The sequence below is a fragment of the Condylura cristata genome, unplaced genomic scaffold (assembly GCF_000260355.1).
Source record: "Condylura cristata isolate star-nosed mole 26May11 unplaced genomic scaffold, ConCri1.0 scaffold00027, whole genome shotgun sequence".
NCBI lineage: Eukaryota > Metazoa > Chordata > Mammalia > Eulipotyphla > Talpidae > Condylura > Condylura cristata.
Genome location: NW_004567128.1, coordinates 16,227,066 through 16,248,855, shown reverse-complemented (window position 1 = coordinate 16,248,855; position 21,790 = coordinate 16,227,066). Strand labels below are relative to the sequence as shown.

Sequence of the window (21,790 nt, the reverse complement as noted above, 5' to 3'; positions counted from 1 at the left end):
AGCCTTAATAAATGTGTTAACTCATCAATTCAGTTGATAGTAGACAGAGAAAGGATTCCGTCATACAATGCATTGCAATCTTCGTTTCTTTTCATTTTCATAATTGATCTGCCTGCCTTCAATCAATCGATCTGTGTGGTAAAAATAATTGTCAACTATACTAAATCATAAGCTAGAGCTCTATAGCACATCTCTGGAAACTTCCCTCTATTTTGACACCAGTTTAACCGTCATTTTCCCTTGGCTCTATTGTTCAATGACTTACCAGCCTCTAATTGCTTTATTTACTACCCAGTTCATATTATTCCATTTTGTTCACAACCATTCATTTGGAGACTTGAGCAAATGTGTTGCACATTAACCTTATTTGCATGAGGGTAAGCTAATGAAATTTCAGTTCAACTAGCAAACCATTTATTGATTAACTACAATGTCCTACTGTCTTAAAGTGGCCCTCACTCTCAATTTGCTTAGAGGTAAGTTGATATATAAAAATTCCCTAGTGTGCCAAATGCAATCAACACAGAGGCATTTACATGCAGTGTAGTGCGTCCATTTATAAGATGCTCTGGCAGCCTAACAGGATGATACCCAGCGCAGCCAGGGGACTGTTTGACCACCAGCAGCAGCTTCACCATTTCTTCTTGCTAGAAATGCCAATCCTTGAACCTCTCCATGCAACTTTGAGTCAGAATAATGGGACTGAAGTGATACAATCTGTGTTTAAACAAGCCCTCCAGAAGATACCTTTGCTGACTAGAATTTAGGAAGCTCTAATGTCAAGACAGTCTCCTGGAGGCTATCCTGCCTGACTTGTATCTTTAAAAGGTGAGGCAGAATTAAGCAAGTAAAGCAGATGTGAGGGAAAGTATACAGGTTCCAGACAGAAGAGGCAGCAATGGCAGAGATATGGGAGTGGTTAATGGTGTTCAGTCTGGGAAGAAAAATTAATTCAGTGATGCTGAGTGTATCCTGTTTGGGTAACGAGTCATGCTACTTGCAGGAGACATTAGTCTTGACCAGTGTGTGTGTGTGTCGGGCCGGGGGTGCGGGTAGCTAAATCTCAAATGGGAGATTATTGAGGTTGTTGAAAAGCAACATGCTCCTGGGTGAGGACTTTAGAAAGAGGAATGAAGAGAAGGAGATAATTTAAAGGACTATTCTTCAGCTTGTTGCTGGCGATCCATTGGTGTATGATGAAATCACTGTAATTATAAAATGAAATAGACAGCGTTGTGTCAGGGGACAGATGATCCCAATGTATTGCCTGTGGTGTGAGTAAGCATTGTTTGGTGACACTTTTAATTTAGATATTTTTATTTTTGTTTGCAATTTTAAGAGCATATACACAGCCCTTTCATAGTACTAATTAGTACTTTGTCAGTAAGGTCATCCTGGGTTAATTATCACAAAGTTGAGAATGAATCCATCTTTCTAACTTTCAGTGTGTAAACCACATTATTTGTTGAAAATATAGTATACTGTTTGGGTACCAAATGGAAAAGCATTTCCATCTTTCAGCCATCTGGTTTCTCTTCCCAGTGGCTCCCAAGGCTATCAGTTTCTTGCATAGTCTTGCAAGGGGAGGATGTGAGTGTGTGTCTGTGCATATATCCATTTCCTGGCTCTTAAAACAAAAATACTTGGTGGGATACTATGAACACTCTTTCTGCACAGTGTTTCTTTTCCACATAAGGATTGATACTGACAGTTGTTTTCCATATTAGCATTTCGATAGTGTTCTCATTTGTCTGGAGTTGCAAACTATGGTCTTCTAAGAATGTGCCCTATTTCATTTAACCAACGTTCCAATTAATGCACACTCAGGTTGTTTGCCAGCTTTTCTACTGTCACTGTGACAATGTGTAACCTGATGCTCATGATAGTTCACATTTTTTACATATTACAAGTCTATCCATAAGGTAAGCTCCTAGAAGTTAAATGCCAGGGTCAAAATGGCAATTCTTATTTTAGTAAATATTGCTAAATTGTTCTTAATACGGTACTCCCATCATCTTTATAATGGGCTTCTTTTCTCCAAATCTTTTCCAACTTAATATAGCATAAACCTTTTGAATCTTTGTGAAGCAGGACAAAAATGGTATCTCATGGTGATTTCATTCGCATTCTCTTTTGAATATGAATCATTTTACTTTTTTAATATGAATTTTTCATGTGTTTCACATTCATTTATCTTTCCTTTTCTGTGCACGCTTATGACACCCTTTCCCATTTTTCCCCCCTGTTACGTTATTGGTCTTTTTCCAATTGAGACATTTTATAGCTTGAAGTAAAAAACATGCCTTTTTTTTTTAACAACAAAGAGTTTAATGAATGTTTCTAAGGACAAATAGATTCTAGTATTAAGGTTATAACCTGAAAATATTTAAAACAAACCTTAGAATTGTGTAAGAATGGTCTTTGCCCTTCTTAGCAAACAATCCTGTACAAACCCCCAATGTAATGACAAATTAGAGGATGAGATTTATTTATTTTTTAATCTGGAACACATATATAAATATTTGCTTTCTTTTCGTTTCCCAACAAGATGTAGCTATGACAGGATTTGTCTTTCAAAATGCCTGTGTCAGCTGATGCCTATTGTTCCCAAGTACTTTATTTATCATTTATCAAAGAAAGCAGGTTTCTACCTGCATGGTATGTTCTAGCCAAGTCTAAAATACCTGGTTTATCCCCATAACTTATTTTCCTGTTGAAAATCAAAACTGCACTTTCTACATTTTCTGGACCACCCAGAGTGTTTCATCATTTGACTTGCTTACTGACTCTATTAGTGTCCTGAGATGTCATTTACCTAGATCAAGAGAGTTAATTCAGAGTAGCTGGGCACTCCCTAACCACTTCACCTATCTTGGACACCGGTTCCCTCTCTTTCCTATGTGTTTCGGTCTTCACCATGAGACTGTCACTCCTCTTGACATACAAGAAACAAACCAAGAGGAATGAAAGGGTTCCCATGTTCATTTTCCATTTACCAATATTATACCATCTTCTCCCAAAGCAGCATTATCCATCCCTTGATTTTTCAATTGATCTAAATGTGCACCGAAGGTTATTTTATTACTCAAAATCCTTTACATGCTTCCTTGAAACCATGCTTCTACTGTACTACTATTTAATATTTTACGTATAAGTCTTCTTCACTGTGAAAGACAAGTTCAGGTGGTGGTACTTTGGAGGAAGTTATGTGAGGACTTTGGAAGCAATGATACTGCGTTTGTAACGTCTCTCAAAAGGAAACTCTTCCCTGCAAATGCAGCTGTGCCTTCCTGAGTATTTGTAGAAGAGAAAGATAAGAATTTTTTTTTTAAGTTTTCAAAGAACTTCTGTTTAAGTATTTGCACAGACAACCTGTTTCATCACCACCCAAAGGGTGGTTTTGATTGGCAGAAAGAAAATAGTGTAGAAATACTGGTTGTTAAATAAAAAAAGAGTTGAACTGGTAAGTCACCACCCTTGGTGACACTGGGAGATGGCAGAAAATAGTAGGTTGGGATTTCATACACATTCACAAATCCTGTGCACTTGCAACTTACAATGGTCTAGTAGCACCTCTTTTTTTTTATCATGACTTTAAAAAATATATATAGTCACCTTTCTTATGCGCACTTTGCAAAAATGTGTATCCATGAAACTGTTCATTCATAAAGCGGTGTTATTTACAAAAAAAAAATGGTGTATCTGGAAGTATGCAAACTAATTAAAATTCTCTGGTTATCATCCATTCCCTATTCTGGTATATGCTATATAGAACTATGTTTCTAAAACTTTAATGTGGGTGGAATAAACTAAGAATGTTAAAATGCATTTCCCTGATGCTTCTAGACTGGAAACCACCCTTTGAGAAACACTGTCCTCTATCCTTAAGTATGCAAATAGTTAGAAATACAAGTACTTCAGGAATTGTAGTATAAATTTGTCTGGAAGTCAGATATTGATTCATAGAAATGCAGTTTTTAAAAATTTGATCTTCATATTAATCATCAAAATCACTCCCATTCTGGGTAATGAGAGAAAAGGATCTCACTCTGAGAGAATGATTTTTTTTTAAGATTTATTTATTTTTTCATACAGAACTTGGGTACAGGCCAGAGATGCGGAGGGTGATAGGATTCACCAGAGACAGAGTGGGGAGCAGAACAGGCAGATCGACGAAGTACACTGCTGAGGGGAGCAGCGGGCGGGTCAGGAGAGGTCCGCCACACCATGTGGTCACCTCCGGGGCAGGCGGGAATCGAACTCATGCGGAAGTGGCTTTAGCTTCTCAGTGCAGTGCTTTAACCCGCTGTGCCACCAGGGAGGGCCGTGAGAGCATGATTTTATCAGTCTTGTTATATGAGTTAATATCTCTTGGACATGTGATCAGTCTTTTAGTCTCCTGTCCTTTTTCCTTCTCTCCATAATGCCATCTGGGTTGGCAAGATGGGAGGGAATTACATGACATATACAACTTATGGACCTCATGAAGATCTCTGTACTCTGCTGCAATCCCACTTATCTGCCTTCTGACCTTGTGGTTGTGAACTTTTATTTTCATCAGAAACTGCTATGCTCTGCTCACTGAATTATATCAGCTGCTAAAAGGGCCCTTGAGTTTGTCAGTTAACTCTGAAGAACACTTAAAGTTCTAAATACATAATTACTACACCTTTAAAAGCAAGTGTAACTATCATTATGGGCAAGGGTGGCTGCCAAGAAGTGACAGCAGCACAAAGCCACTCATTACACTTGCGAGGGGAGAGGTTGAAGTTGGTGTTTAAAGATCAAATACCCTATCAGATGCTGTGGGGAAAACAAAAGCAGGAGAACCTATGTCTTAATCTTTAAGATTTAATTTTAAAAAGGGAGGAAACGACAAGAATGTAGTGAAGTCATTTAACACTGAAAAGAGCTTTAAGGAATACTTTAAGTAAAGTTATTAACTTATCCCCCATTTAAACTTCTACTCCTATCCCAGAGTTAAATTTTACCGAAATGATTTTTAGAAATTAATTTAAAGATGCTATCTCTGATGAAACTCTATAGCATTCTCATGTTGTAAGGAATACTTGAAATATTCAAATTCAGAATAAACTAAGATTTTATTAGTGGGAAAATATACCACATAGTCACTTAATTCTTCTCAGCAAAGACATAGCCAAGCTTGGTGCACTGAATTTGCTGCTTAATAAAGGGTGCAGTGGACCACCGTGGAGGACTCTGGGTGCCTTGGTGGTGGATGTGGTAACATATATTTGAAGGGTGTGAGCCTGTATCTCTAAATCATATATCATGTTGTAAACCAGTGTTACCTAAATAAAAAATAATTTGCTACTTAGAGATATCATAGTGATACTTCCTTTTGAACATACAGTTCTGTCCCCTCAGATGTTGTTTAAAGATGGATTTATTTATGCATAGTAGAATTGGGGTATAGGCCAGAAGTGGGAGTCAGCGACAGAGTGGGGAGCAGAACAAGCAGATCCACTGAAATACACTGCTGAGGGGAGCAGTGGACAAGACAGGAGAGGTCTGCTGCACCATGGGGGTTACCTGACTGGGGATCGCACTTGTGCTGTAGTGGCTGCTGATTGCATGTAGTGCTGTGCTTTAACACCTTGTGCCATCAGCGAGAGCCCAGATTTTCCTTAGTAATATTTATGTTATTGAAAGTAAGAGTATAAGTCTAATAAATGCATTTTATTGTATGTGTATGTACCCTGATCAGCTCAGGAATAATTATGAGATGCCATTACTTCCAGCCAGTTGTACTACTTAGACATTATATTTGTATCCCAGATATTTATAAATTGCCACATAGCTTCCACAATCACTTGTCAAGTCTTTCTCTTTTTCTTCTCTGGCTCCCCTTTGAGGAGTAGGACTAGTGTGACAAGACGGCCATTCACATGTTGCATATACATACTATATAAAATTGTACATATTACCACAGATAGCAAGCACTTGAATATATGCATTTTGAAAAAGAAACTCCTTAGTTGTGGATGTGCTACTTAAATTACTAGCCAGTGTAAATGCATTTTATTTGTCCCGTAATTTCAAAATAGTATATATTAAAAAAATTAAAATTCTCATGTGTAGTTTTCTGAAGTTGTAGCTTCCAACTTGATAATGTTCCATTGCTTCATCTGACATAAGAATATTCAGCAATTAGTGATCATAAGAAGGCACAAGGACATTACTAATAAAAGTAGCCATAATATTTTAACTGGTCTGCTTTAATAAGTTTTAAGGTTAAAAAGCTCCAAATGCACTTATAATAATGCTGATTACATTATGTGCCAATTATTTTTTTTAATTTATTGATTTATGGATATAGAACTGGGGTACAGGCCAGAGGTGCAGGGGCAGTGAGAAGATTCCCCAGAGACAGAGCGGGGAGCAGAACAGTCAGACTGACAAAGTACACTGCTGAGGGGAGCAGCGGGCAGGTCAGGAGAGGTCTGCCACGCCATGTGGTCAGCTCCTTGGCCAGGGATCAAGCACATGCTGCAGTGGCTTCATAATGTGGTGCTTTAACCTGTTGCACCATCAGGGCGGCCCCAATTTTGAACATGTTTAAGAGAACATTTGTGAATAACATGTAGAGAAAATATAGAACATTGGCATTTCTTTCTTAATTTACTTAATGAAATAGGTGTAGGAAGCATAAAATTAATAATCTGTAATAGCATTTATTATATATTCTAGTATTATAGTAATAGGTGTTAGTGATTCACATAATTGGAAAGAGAACAAATTCAAAAATTATGCACTGCACTGCATTGCTTCACTCAAATCTGAATGGATGTTCTTTGAGATATTATGCTTATATGTTTATAGCTGAAATCAGATTTGTTAGACAGCATTTTCTTTTATTTTTAACATCTTTGATGAGTTAGTTATCAACAGAAGCATTAAGTTTGTTTATGCCCATGTTTAATAGATTTTTTAATACTTTAGAAATGAAGGCCAAAATGTAAAATGACTTTAGAGTTATCTATTAAAAGTATGTCCTGTTTTAACAATAAGAATGAGCAATAAAACAACCAAAGAAACATCATTTGGGTTAGTTTTAGCTTTCCACAAGTGTAAATAATGCTGAAAGAACATTTTTTGCAGGTCACCTCATAAACCAATGTGAGAATATCTAGAAGTAGAAATGTTGACTCATTTGAGTATTCACATTTTTAATTTTATTATATATTATAAACTGTTTTCTACCAGCAAAAGGAAATGACATGAATGTATTAGTTTAATTTGCATTTCCCTGCTTCAAAAGGTTTTCATAATTTTTGTCCATACATATTTTTCTATCTCAGTTGACTTTTCATGTATTTTGCCCAATTTTTGACTGGATCATTTGTATTATTTTAATAGAATTACTTGAGTTCTCTGTTCTGAATTCTAACAATTGTATTCATTTGAAATACAGATGCATAATTCCTTATCTTCACCACTGGCTTTACAGCAGGCCAGCAGAAGGGTTTACTTCTCTGGAGTGGTAGGAAATCTAGACTATCACAACTGTATCAAAATTAATTATTCAGGTTAAAGGAGGTCCAGGAATGCAAGCTGAAGAGTCTGTTCACCCATGTATATTTGTCCTTGATTTCAGAAACCCGCGTGTTTGTTTATTTTTTTTTTTGTGCATGTCTAAGGAGAAAATATTAAGAAGAAGAACATCACATTATTTTGTTGCTTTTTAAAACACAAGTTTAATTCATTTACCCATTTGATTGCCTGAACTTACAAGTTATGAAAGAATTTAGAAAGAGTTGCTTTAGATAATGACTGTAATTTTGGTACGGCACTTAATCGTAAAACAAAACATCTTTAATTTCATTTGAAGTGTGTGTCAATCATGAAGTCAAAATTGTATTGCTCTTTTCTTTGCTTTTAATGAAAATTACCCTAACTGTTGTTTTATATTTAAAACAGAAATTTCTCATGTTACATATTTTCTTAAATAGTCTGTGTCAAGGGTTCAAAATCTATGTCCATTGTCACATGGATAGTAACTTAGAGTTGTGCTGGATCAGTTTAAAATAATGCAAATGTTACTGGTCATGGTGACTACACGAAGCAAAAAAAAAAAAAAAAACATGATTTGCAGACCCAGCAAAATTGTTTTCTGTTATATATGTCTCACTAGTCCATGGAATTCTCTGTGTCCCTCAATCCTTAGGAAAAGGTCAGTTAGAAATTGTGCTACAGCATATGTTTAGAACTTATCATGACCACAGTCAAATATGGTTTATGGTCTTGGTGTACATAGTAGTTCACCTGAAAAAAATATATGAATAAATGGCATTGCAGCCAACATTCCATACAGGAAAAAGAGGTATTCCTGTTAAATCATACTGCTTCATCTAGAAACATAGACTAGGATGAGACTTTCCTTCATTTATTCTTATATATATTCAGTAATTCAATGGTTCTCAACCAGGAGTGGTTTTATTCTACAGGGGAAGTTGGTAATATCTGGAGATGATCTTGATTGTCACATCTGGTGGAATAAGACATGCTGCTGGTATCTTATGATTAGTGACCAGGGACGCTTCAAAGCAGTGTCTCTAACATAGAATTATTCAGACCTAAATGTCAACAGTGATGAGGCTGAGAAACTGAATTCATCTAAAATTACATGTTAATCAAAAGGAAATGTTTCTGCCTATAAACCCTGTGATTCATCAAATGAAATCTAAATTTTTTATATATAATGAACAAATGCATGAAGTTCATTATAGTCATTAGGAATGCAGGGTTTGCAGCAGAGAGACTAGGGTTCCAATCTCAGATCTACCATTTGTTACCTTGTGCCTTAGGCAAGTTTCTTAAGCTTTCAGTAACTCTGGATTTTTAAGTCTGAAAAGTGATAATAATATCTGCTGAAAGCTCTGCAGTAGAGATTGAGTAAGATTAAGATGGTTTATGTTAACTGCACAGCAGAGTGTACTTGCTAAGTTCTCAATAAATGGTAGCGTTTAGTATTACTATCGCATATACTACATCATTCGACCTACTGTGAGTAACCTGGTCACATTTATTTCATTGTTTCTAAGACACCATTGATTAAAATATGCATCATTATTTAATCTGTCACTAAGATAAAAGAGCTGCCAATTAGACTATGACACATCATCATTTATAAAATGTCTCTCAGTTTCAGAGCAGTTAAGCGGTGGAAATAAAATGTGGATCTTAGAATTGATTATTGTAAAGCCCATCAGTGAGTGTTCTTTTCTTAGGCACAACTGAACAGGGCTACCGTTAACTACATTCAGCTTCAAAGTCAGTCACTTAGAGGGACTTAGAAGCATAGTCTACGGGGAGGGGAAGCAGGCTCAGGCATCATTTTGGTGGAATTAGAATGTGCAGCATTATGCAAGCCATCCAAATGTTCATTTCTTTGTGTTCACCTGACAGTTCAGATCCAGAGGTAGAAGACTTAGGTAGAGGTGCTAGGTGCACCCTATTCTACCCTAGAAGTCTCATGTGTCCAGGAATCAATGTGTAATGACATAGGTAGACTTTTCTAGAACCATGAAAAATAAATGCTCAGTTACAGAAGTCCCCACACTTAGGGAGTCCCTCAAACTGTGGCATTCCCTTAGGCAGTTTATCACTCATACATAGACCACCTAGGACAGGTGTGAATTTCAAATCAGTCTACTTTTAGCAGAAGCAATGCTACCTACTAACAATTGGCATCCCAGTTTTACTTGCTTTCCATGGAGAATACAGCCAGAATATTCTCCAGTGGCCAAATTCACACGTAAATGGTGTTAATCCTTCACCTATCATAGTATCATATTCCTTTGTTTTATAATTAAAGATACTGAAACTCAGAGAATGTAAGTGACTTGCTCCGGTTCATGGATTAATAAGCCTAGAACCCAGATGTTCTTATTCTGAATCTGATTATTTCCAACGACCCTGCGATAAAAGAGGAGTCAGTGTCCTACAGACTGAGAGCCAATTCCACACACCATGTTCTTCAGCGAAGAGTGCATTACTAGGACACAACCACTCTCATCTGTCCCCATGTCTCTACACTGGCAAGATTCAGGCGGGGCAGGAACCGTGTGGCCCACAGAGCCTAAAATATTTACTACCTGGCCCTTTACAGAAAATGTTGGTTGAATCTTGATCTAAAGTATAATTACAAACTGTTTGACTATTTCTCTGAGTCGGTATAAGGAAGTAAAAGGCAAAATACTTGGTTTTTGTGTGCTGTCTTTAACAAAAATGTGTAATTTCCCTTTGTGCCTGGAGGTATTTAAAGCCACAAATTCCAAACCTCACCATTTCTCTAGGTGAGTGGTTGAGTAACATTTTCTGGAAAGTGTGGACTATCAAAGGATTTAGAATGTCTCTTAGACTTTATGGGCTCTGTGGTCTCTGTGGTGAAGGATCCATTCATGCCAGGACTGGAACTTAATCGTCAGGCTCAGGAGTCCATACCCTTCCCCACTGAGAGCTTAGCAAGGAGTAAAACCTAGGGAACACCATTTCAATAAATGACTCTTGCTAAACCAAATCAGAGCTTTAGTTCTAATTTATTAAATATGCCTATGAAAACTTTCAAAGTGCACCAAAGTTTCCACAAATAAGTACTTCCCTCCAAGTAATGTAGATTTAACTAACCTTCTTGGGAATCCATTTTTAACTTCTGTCTGTTCCCTACATGCCTTCCGTCTAATCTTAACCCAGCAGCCAAAATAATGTGTTGAAAAGTATGCCATGGGCCCACCCTGGTGGCACAGTGGGTTGAAGTGCAGCACTGTGAAGCTCTCCTCAGCCACTGCAGCACGAGTTCAATTCCCAGCCAGGGAGGTGACCCACATGGCACAACAGACCTCTCCTGTCTTGCCTGCTGCACCCTCAGCAGTGTATTTCAGTAGAGCTGCCTTTTCTGCTCCTCATTCTTTCTCTGCTGAACCTTGTCAGCCCCCACAGCTCTGGCCTGTACCCCAGTTCGTGTACACACATTTTTTTTTTAAAAATAAGTATATGCCATATCACATAATTATTTTGCAGGAAACCCCGTAGCTCATAATTTCACTCAGCAGCCAAACTCCTACCACAGATGCCTCCACAGAACACACCTTCCCCAGTTTCTCTGGCTTTTCCTCCTCCTGCTCTGCCCTTGTTCACTAGGCTCTACTCACCCTGGTTTCCTTATTTTATTTGTTGAACATGTCAGACACACTCCTGCCCCAGGACCTTTGCACTTGTTGGTGCCTCTGCATGAATTCTTCCTTGAAATAGCTGCTTCATTCATCCCTTCACTTCCTCTTAATCCTTAATCAGATGTTGCCTTTTCAGTGAGGTTTTCCCTAGGGACACTCCCTCAAATGTCCACATCCCACCTTTCCGTAACCCATACACACATCTTACCCCCACATGATACATTAGGTTTTTTTTTTCTTTTGTACTTTTCACTCCCTGATGCACCATGATTTATCTTTTATTTTCCATCTTCCCCATTGGAATGTAAGCTGCACAAGAACACAATTGTTTTTTCCCTCTCTTTTATTTGCTGTTACCTACCTAATACCTAAACAGTATTTAAAATAGAATAGGTGCTTTTATGCTCAGTTAATATTTACTGAATGAGTTAATGATATGGTGGGCTTTTCATTTTTTGGTGGATTTTATTTGCCAGATGAATTCTACTGCCAAAAATAATTTGAAGCCCTTTGTTTATGAGTGGAAGTCTTAAGAAAGTGGCTTTGGGAAATCATTCTCATGATTTGATGGTCACTTATGTCCACTGTTATCTTGACTTTGAGCATTCCCTGTTTGCACCTTGGTAGATTATATCTTCTTGGTTTCATAACACTTGCCACTTTAGAAATCAATACTAGATTATACTTTGTATTTAGACAGATTATTTTTGAAATCCATAAATCTCTGAATCAGAAAGAAATGCCTCCCTTGGGTGGGCTGCCCTTGATTAGCTCCAAAGGGAAAGCGAGAAGCTGTCACCCTGTCAATCAGCTTGGCACATACGTGACAGCATGCAGTTACAGTGAAGGAGAGCCGTGTTGCTGTGGTCTTGCAAACCTAATCGTAGATAAATAAAAGAACAGTCACCCAGCATGAGGGAAAAGAGAAAGCAACTCGACTGCACAATGTTGTGCTTTTCTATCCATCAACCTTCATTTGTCAGAGTCTGCCTGACAATCTAGGCCGGAGAAGTCAGGCTCTAACACAATATCGATTCTGTTTCATTTTTCGTTTCTTGCTACCCTTTTTAGCAAAGAGTTTGTGTGTGGAATGAGAGATGGTACCATTGATGTATGTGACCAGTATACATTTATTTTAAAGGGTCACTTAGTTCTTTCTCAACCCAGAAAGTCATCTATATATATTTGTTTGTCTGATTGTTTGTTTTACTATAGTGTCACAATTGTCACCTCGTGCTGCAGTAACAAACAGCTCCCAGGCTCTGGTGACATACAAGATATGACTCATTGAGGTGTCTGAAGGCCAGCTGACCCTTTATTCCACATTATGGGTCAAGTTCAGGTTTTCTTATTACAGACTGAGGATCTGCTCTCAGCCTCTTCTCCTATCAGGTCCCAAACTGCAAAGATACCCCTAAATGATATATTACTTTCTCCTAGTGGAAGACTGGGTCTCGAGAGATTGGCGCATACTGAATTCCTTTAAAGACCCAACACAGTTTTATCATACTGTTGCTATTACCCACGGTGGCCAAGTCGAAGCACACAGTCAATCCCAAAGTCAATGGGAACGTTAAGCATATTCACCCACAGGACAACCATGCTTGGAGAGATTCTCTTTAATAATGTGCTAATTAACAAATCATAGAATTACAAATATTGGCCCTCCCTGGCAGTGCTAATGGTCAGAGCACAGCACTGCAAGCTGGCTGCAGCCACTTCAGTGCAAGTTCTATCCCCAGCCAGGAGGTGATCCAGCTGGCGAGTCAGACCTCTCCTGACCCACCCGTTGCTCCCCTTAGCAGTGTACTTAGTCAGTCTGCCTGTTCTGCTCCCCGCTCTGTTTCTGGTGAATCCTCTCGCCACCTCTGAACCTCTGGCCTGTATGCACAAATAAATAAACTTTAAAAAGAATTGCAGATATCTTAGAATCTCATTGATTCCAAATGTATTTATATTTTTACATATAAGCATCTTAGATCTATTACTGTATATTCATTTCTAGAACATCAGCTAGACTATAAAGTGACTTTCCCTTGTTTAAAATCATTTTGCGTTTATACCACCATAAAATATCTTTCTTTCCTCTGGCTCTTGCCTTCTGTTCCTGCATCATTTCTTCCTATTCTCTCACATGGGATCTCCATGTACCAATGATTTCTATTCTTGCATACCCAAGAGGGAACCCCTCTTGCCAAACTTAAAATAATCTCTCTTTTTGTCTACCAGATGTATGAACTGGATCTGTTCCAAGACAGGCTTGAGCCTTTCTTCCTCCATGAGACCTGTCCTGATCCTCTTCATATATTCTATATTAGCAATAGTTAAAATAACAAAGAAGAGAATATGTATCTCTATTTAATATCTTTATAGATATCAACACCTAGCTAAACATGCAATCAGCTTAATATTAAATTAGAAATATAATTAATCATTTTTCAGAAAATGTAGGTGTATGTTTACATATTTTCACTCTCAAAGGTATTGTTTTGAGTTTTTTCATCACTGACCACTGTGCCACCACTTCTCAGACCCACAGCTCCCTAATTCCTGTAATTCTGTTTAATACGAAAGATCACTGAGGTTGAAAATATTTAAGAGAGTTATTCCATTTCAAAAACCTGCCAAGGCTAGATTAAAAAATAGGCTATCATATTCACCTAGTGAGTATTAAAGGTTATTCCCTATTACCTAGTTTGAAGACATTCTTCCTGAAAGTTTTGCATGCCATTGTAGCGAACTATCCATTGTCCATACTATAGTGAAATGGAAACACAAGCCATGTCATAAGAATCTTAAGTCCTGGAGCATAGTCTTACATTGTAGGTGATACTAAGAATATTAAGAATAAGGGGGGGGGTGAAATAAATGGAAGTATTGTATTATTAGAAATGAAATTGTTTCTCTTATTGAAATCCATGAAGACTTTCTCTTGTGAACGTTCTTTGAAGTTGAATGCTTTCTACTTGCAAAAAATGGCCACTGTAATTAACTGTGTTTCCATTTTAGTGGTGACCTCCTTCACCTTATCTTAAATTATATAAAGATGTGAGGCCATTTGTGAGATAAAAGGTTTACTCTAACCAATTCTCTGACCTGTATAACATCAGTTTGGCAATCATAAACCCACAAAAAGATACCCTTGGAGGATTTTAAAGGCTATGTAAGAAGTTATTTCCTTTTCTGTGGAAAGAGGCAGGATTTTTTTTTTTTCTCGTTTCCACACTGCAAAGATATTATAGGAGATACTGGAGTGAACGATGAGAAAAATAGCATATTAAGAAAGATGACTTCCCGTTTTATCAAGAAGCCCTAATGTATGTGTGTACACATATGCCGGTGTGCACACACACACTACACCCAGCAGAGTGGGAATAAAATATAAAGTGGGGGGTTAGCGTCAGCACGTCCTGGTTATAATCTCGCCTCTACCATCTGCCAGCTATGTGTTCTTGGGCAACTGAGGTAATCTCCCTCAGTTTCAGCATCTGTAAAATTAGGTGATACTCCTTTTGTAGCATTGTAAGGATAAGGGACAATGCGAATGAAATACCGTTTGACACACAGCTAATGTATCACATCTCTAATTTGTTAATATCTGCATAGCAGTTTGTGGGCATTTCACCACAGCTAAGGATCTGAGCAACATTTTCTTATCTTTGAATCGCCACACCATTAGGCCAAGGCTTTTCTGTGTGTTTTCTTACTTTGCTTTTTAGTTTGTTTTTTTTTTTTTCCATGTCAAGCTTTATTGACATGAAGGGATAGCAGCATTTTACAATTTATTTCATGCACACTTCCATCTTTTCAGTCTGATTTTCAGCTTCATATGATATATTTTCCTCACACTAAATTACAAAATGTATACCAAAGAAATGTGTAAGTGAATCTAATTGATTTACTACAGCTGACCCTGCAAGCAATACTAGTTGGCCCCGAATAATCTGACCTAGCCTTTAACTAATAAATCCATACTGCAAATAAATATAGTGAGGTAAATTATTGTAGAAATTGATCTTCAAAACGATATAAAGTGCAAAATTCTATGCAAAAGTACATATAGTTAGAGATCTAGTTCTCCAAAAAAGTGCCAAGAAGAAACAACCACAAAGAATTTAGAGCTGAACATGATTTCTCTCACCCGCTGCACTATTTCTGTAGGACCAGGTGTAAATCTGATCTAAGTACTTAAATTCTTCATTATTTCATGAAAGGATAAAGAGCTGGCAATAATAGTGGCAGAGGGCATATTAATAGAAAATGTTTCTAGAGAAGGAAGTGATATGACTGCAATACTGATCCTCAGAGGACTAAATCTAGGGTAATTTGGTGGCCTGAAAGGGAACATTTCACCTTCTGCAGGTACAAAACATGCACATTTCATGTAAGCCTTCCACCTTCCCCAGTCCACCTGGCAGCTATAAGAAGTGGAAGGATGGACTTAAAGTCAGCCATGCTGCTCATTCAGTTCATTTGCCAATGAAAATTTTATGAATTATGCTGTCTGTGTTCTTTTCCTAAGGGTATGCCTTGTAGTTTCATACTCAGTCCCCTGGCCCTGTCTGTTTTCCAACACCTTCTGGACAGTGACCTCAAGTTGCAATCCCTGGCTCTCTTATTTTTTTTTTTTTAGCAGAAAAATTATTTTTATAACAGTTTATTTTTACATCATTTTGTACATTTTTTTTCCATCTCCATTGTATCCCTGGCTCTATCTTTTGCAGTCGAAGACTAAGGGCACAGGAGAAAGGTGTAACGTGCTGCCTCCATCAAACATTGGTTAAATTATTAAACATTGGTAAAGAAGTACATTAATCATACTCTAAGGGCATAGAATATATATTTACTAATAATTTTAAAGGAAGAAAGAAATCCCTGAATTTCACAAAGTGCACTATAACTCTGAACTTGCTACTATTTTGGAAGGTATTTTAAATATTTCTTTGAGAATTCTATCACAGAGAATAAATTAATATTTGCCATTTTAGGTTTGCTATGGTTGTCCATAATGGGAAAGTGTGTGTACACACATGCACACATACCATTACCATAGAAGTCATGTATATGCGGGGCCTCCGTGGTGGCACAACGGGTTAGGACACAGCACTGCAAGTGAGCAGCGCAGCCGCTTCAGTGCCAGTTCCATCCCTGGCCAGGGAGGTGACCCACATGGCGCAGCAGACTTCTCCTGACCCACCCGCTGCTCCCCTCAGCAGGTTACTTCGTCAATCTACCTGCTCTGCTCCCTGCTCTGTCGCTGGTGAAGCCTCTCACTGCCTCTGCACCTCCGGCCTGTACCCTAGTTCTGTATGCACAAATAAATAAATCTTAAAAAAAAAAAAGAAGCTGTGGATATTTGTAACCAACAGAACCTGCCTCCCATTGTATGTATCCTTATGAAACTGAAGAAGTAATCCCTCTCAAAAGCCTATGCTGGCCACCCATATGTGCTAAGACATCCCCTGCGCTACAGAAAATTACCATAATTGCGGTACAGCAGACTCCCTGCTCTTAGTAGCTGAGAGAGAACAGGTACAAGCACAGGACATAAAGGAAACTGTGGCATGAAGACACGTACACACAGCAGTGCTGGGATGCTGTTGGGAGGAGAAGGAGGAAGAGAGATACGGGTTAATCAGGAGTTGCTATCTGGGGAAGATTGCCCAGACCCTGACTGACGCCTGACATTGATTAATCGATACTCCATCCTGGTGTTTAACAAGTGTTCCATCCAAAAAGTCTTATGTAATATTTAACTTCACTTCCTTCAGCTTCAATTTATGCACATTTCTTTTGTTCTTTCTTCAAGAAAACTAGACACCAGTTGGTGACAAAGTCCTTTATATGCATATATCTAAAGAGGTTTGAGGTTTTGGTTTGTTTCTTCCTTACATCGGCCTTCTCCAGATGAAAAGCAAACAAGCTTAAACAAATAATCTCATTATTCCTCTAAAGGTCTGTCTAGTTGGACTGCTTAATTATCAGTAGGTCTTGATACTGTGTTTTACAGATGTATTCTTCAGAAAGCTACTTTAGAATTTTGACAGTGGCATGGAAAGAGTCATTTGGTTTCTATTTCCAAACAAAATGTTGGGTCCAAACCCCAAAGGAGAATCATACAAAAATCAGAAGTTTGTCAAGTAGAAGTAACATTAGGATTACTGAAAGTGTGGAAGCTAACTATAGTATTTGTCCATATTAGTCACGTTTCTTATGCCAAACTTCTCAGGATTATGTTGTACTGTTTTTAGAAATAGATGGTTAGTTTCTGCATGATGATATTATGAAATAATCCAAGGGGATTTTGTATAAATATTTTAACTATATTGTGTTTCACAACGACTTCAATTTCTTCCCTCCACACTTAGAAGAACTTTTTTGTGTCCTCGTGTGCCATGCAGAAATTGATCTGCAGTACATGTGGAGTCTCCAAGGGTATATTTAAATTTAGTAATTTTATTGCTAACTGTGAAGTTAATCTGCACTGTATGTGTTCTTTTCCCCAGGAAACTGAAGTAGCAGTTCAAGCTAAACAGCCGGATGTGGAAGGGATTTTGTCTAAAGGGCAGCATTTGTACAAGGAAAAACCAGTCACTCAGCCAGTGAAGGTAATGAAGCAACCTCTAGCAATATCCATTACCTCATAATGGGCTACGCTTCCCCTGTTGTCCATTTGCCATTGACGTGGTCTATTTATAATCAATGAAATAACTTGCAAAGAAATATTGGCCATACTACAATTGCAGAAGCAGAGCTGTCTTTTTGCTCAACATGTCCTATTTATATATTGTGATTTTCAGGCTATTAACGAGCCATTGCATTAAAGGGCTCATCTCTGTCCTGGTGCGCTGCCATCAGTACAAAAGTAGCCCCACCTTCAAGGTAGATTAAATTCTTTGAGGCTTTATTGCTTTGCTTGCCAGCCTTGATGTTTTTCATATTGTTTGGCTTAATTCAAATCAAGCTACTGCATCATACTGTCTGTCTCCACCAGCTGTAAAGAATCACAATATGGTCTGTGACCTTTCTTTTCTCTGTTGCTCTTTCTTATGAAAGGGGAAAATCAGCATTCGAGCTTCAGTACTTTATGGGGTCAAGAATTTTTAGTGAAATGTCATGTAATTGCTTCTCTCTTTGGTAAAAAGCTGTCCTGGGAGAAAGCTTGCTACTTCTTTGCCTTTTCCTTGTACGTTTTGAAGTCCAGGACTTATGTATTTGCAGACCTTTATATGGGGAGAGAAATGGAAAGCCAGATCAATTTTCAAGAAATGGCTAATGAATGACTTTCATTTGTAAATGAGGGTCCATGGATAAATAGATGTTGGGAATGGGTTACCTTATTTTCTGCATTTGACCAAAATTATAATGGCTCCCAAAAGCCTGGAATGGTGGCTGTTTATTGATCAGTCCTGGTTTCTTTAGCTAATATTGCAGGCTGAGATTTAGTGAGCCTCACCCTCATGTTTAAAACTGCTCTGAAACAGTACAGGTCAATAACCTCATTATATAGAACTAGTTTGTCCTTGCAAACAACATTACTGTGCCTTAGAATCTGTCTCCAAGGTCACTGCTTATGCTTGGCCCAAGCTTATTTCTAGAAAATTGTTTGTTTTCCTTACAGTTTACAAGGAACTTTTCCTTAGGTAAATTGAAAGGGTTAGCCTAAGCATAGTGTCTAAACACAAGATGCTGAAAGCCCAGATTTCTCTGTAGATAACAATATGCATTGACTCACAAATGCAGTGTGTCTACTCCCTGACATTCCCCCAAATGATAATTTGCATCAAGTTCAGGCCAGAGACAAACATTTTCATGCAGTAATGATGTCTTCTGTGTTAAGATTGGAGAACTAGAGTAGATCCTGGAAGTGTTCAGTGACAGGTTTTCCATCATTGTGCTAAAGAAAGCCAATCCCTGAGCAGACTGCTCCAGAGAACACCCAAATAGACACCAGGATCGTTGGTTAGGTTCTCTCCGGGTACTCTGTGGTCGATCCTCAAAGACGTTATGCAGGATAATGGGACACAACCATGGCTGATTATAAATGGGTATTTATTTTAGCTTTTATTTTTGTGCCTTGGTAAAAACAAACACGCAACTCTTAATTGAAACCTGGTGAGACAGTCTTTGATTTGGTTGCCTATAAACAACCTAAGCAGTTGATGCTAGCTTATTATTTCTCTGTAGACCCTCAACTCCTGGGCTGCTTTGAGATTCCAACTGCAATCTGCCAGGCCTGAGCATGTCTGCTTTCTACTACCATATTAGTGATGTAAGAGGGAAATTAGCTTTCTGAAATGAGAAAGAGTAAGGAGATACATAGTTGCCTTCCCTTTTGTGTCATTTTATTTAAAGATTTATGTATGCATACAGAACTGGGGTACAGGCCAAGTGAGAGGATTCACCAGAGACAAAGTGCGGAGCAGAAGATGTAGCTCTACTGAAATACACTGTTGAGGGGAGCAGCAGGCAGGTCAGAAGAGGTCTGCTGTGCCTTGTGGGTCATCTCTGTGTGAGTCATCTCCCTGGCTGGAAATCAAATTCATGCTACAGTGGCTGTGGATCGCCACATAGTGCTGTGCTTTAACCCATTGCACCACCAGGGAGGCGCTCCTTTTGCATTCTTTTAAATCACTCTGAGGAAGTCAGCCATTTTTCCTTCTTCCTTGTCCCCCTCCTTCCCCATTTCTTCTCACAGCAGCTCATTTGGGAGAAGCAGAACTTCAGTGAAATTCCATTCTTCTACCACTTACCCTTTGAGTTTGAGGAATCAGTCTATCACATCGATAGTGGCAAAAGGGCAAGATTCATTTGGGCGTTTGAGGGCAAAGATAAATAGTTGATTCATGTGCAGTTTTTGATCTGGGTCACGACTGTGCAAATGCCTGAAGATAAGCTGGGGCTTGTGGTAAACTGAAACACTAGAGGCTCAGCAATGACCCTGTGGCTTGGTCAGGGAATTCAAGGCAGGAAGCAGTGGGGCTGTGGCAACACCTCTTTGGATCAAAAACTTTTTAACAGTTGGGGATTATTTTTCTTGAGAGTGATCCATTGCTCTAATAGTACAGAAACAAAACTGCTTTCAAGTGTGAGTTCATGTGTCAAAAGGTTTAGTGTGATTCCTAAATACCCTTTCTCCTTAATTCTCAACTTTCTCACCTTTCATACAAGGGGAGAGGGCCTAAACACAGTGCATTTGCAAGAAAGAAGTTGTTCAGGTTTTCCTTCTTTCTTTCTTTCTTTCTTTCTTTCTTTCTTTCTTTCTTTCTTTCTTTCTTTCTTTCTTTTTTTCTTTCTTTTTTTTGGTGGACGGGGAGGGGGAAAAGGAGAGGTACATTTGGAAATTGTAACAATTATGAAGAAAGTGATATTCTTAAAAAAGAAAATGAAAACGCTTCGTGATGTGTATATAAGATCCAGTGTTTAAATAGATAATTAGTATGCCCAATGCTTGCAGACATTCTAATTAAGGACACATCAGAGAATGATTCTATTTCTTAGGAAATTGACTGTCTATTGGCATCTCCACATGCCGCATCAGACAGCCTGTCTGCTCAGCTCCTACGCTCCCCTCCCAAGCTGAGACCTATTTGGTAACTGGGCTCATCCCTGTTGAGTTTCTTCCTTTTCCTTCATTTCATCAACTTCTCTAGGATTTCTGTAAATTTCAAAATTGGTAAGTTGTTTTATGTCATCTTTGACTAGCCAACTTTCTCCTTATTTTCTCTGAGGACTTCTGGTAAAAGTCAAATGTAGATTGTGAGACAGGTCTATGAATGCTGTAAATGTCACACCGAGTCTCTGATGCAAAATTAAGGAAATAGCTCAGAATAATATGATTGAAGAAATAAGGTTGTTGTTTTGCTTTCTACCACCCTGTCCCCCTACACAGATTCATGCCATATACACAGTATTATGTCATTGGAACGTTGGTTAGATAAGTAAGCTCAATTGTGAAGTATTTTGCTGAAGTTATATCTTTTCTAGAACTGTTCTATGAAATAATAATTTGTTCTTTTAATTGGGGTAACATTAAGATTCTCTCCATCAGGCATCCTCACCATAGGGTACTCACTACCAAATCCCCCATAGTCCACCAACACAGCCCCATGTGTTCCTCCCTCTTTGGCTACTCCTTCCCCTCTCCCTTTGGATGTTCCAGTTCTCTAGTCCGTTTTCAAGGGTTAGCTTTTAAGATTGTCTGTGTGGTTCTTAGTTTGGTTTCTCTATATTAGACTTCTGATATTTATCTTCTAACTTATTTCACTTAGCATTGTCTCTTTCAATTCCATCCACGTTGCTGCAAATGGCATGAATTTATCTCTTTTGATTGCTGAGTAGTATTCCTGTGTGTGTGTGTGTGTGTGTGTGTGTGTGTATCACTTCTTCATAATCCATTCGTCTATTGTTGGCCATTTAAGCTGTTTCCACATCCTGACTGTTGTAAACAGTGGTGTGGTGAATATGGGAGTGCAAATTTCCTTTCATATTAGTGTTTCTGTATTCTTCAGGTAGATACACAGGATTGGAATTGCTGGATTATGTGGGATATTCATTTTGAGGCTTTTGAGAAACCTCCATATTCTTTTTGTAGG

The 21,790-nt window shown here is 38.3% G+C and overlaps 1 protein-coding gene across 2 annotated transcripts in view; it reads left to right on the top strand.

Moving 5' to 3' along the window:
- The window catches only part of DMD (dystrophin), a 1,782,468-nt gene that overhangs the window by 1,124,767 nt on the left and 635,911 nt on the right, over window positions 1–21,790 (top strand). For both annotated transcript variants that reach the window (XM_012730298.1, XM_012730297.1), the window contains one exon: window positions 17,702–17,803. Coding sequence is in view for 1 of the 2 variants with exons in the window: in XM_012730297.1 (XP_012585751.1) it covers window positions 17,702–17,803 (102 nt within the window). In the remaining variant the exon portion in view is untranslated. The remainder of the gene's footprint in view (window positions 1–17,701; window positions 17,804–21,790) is intronic.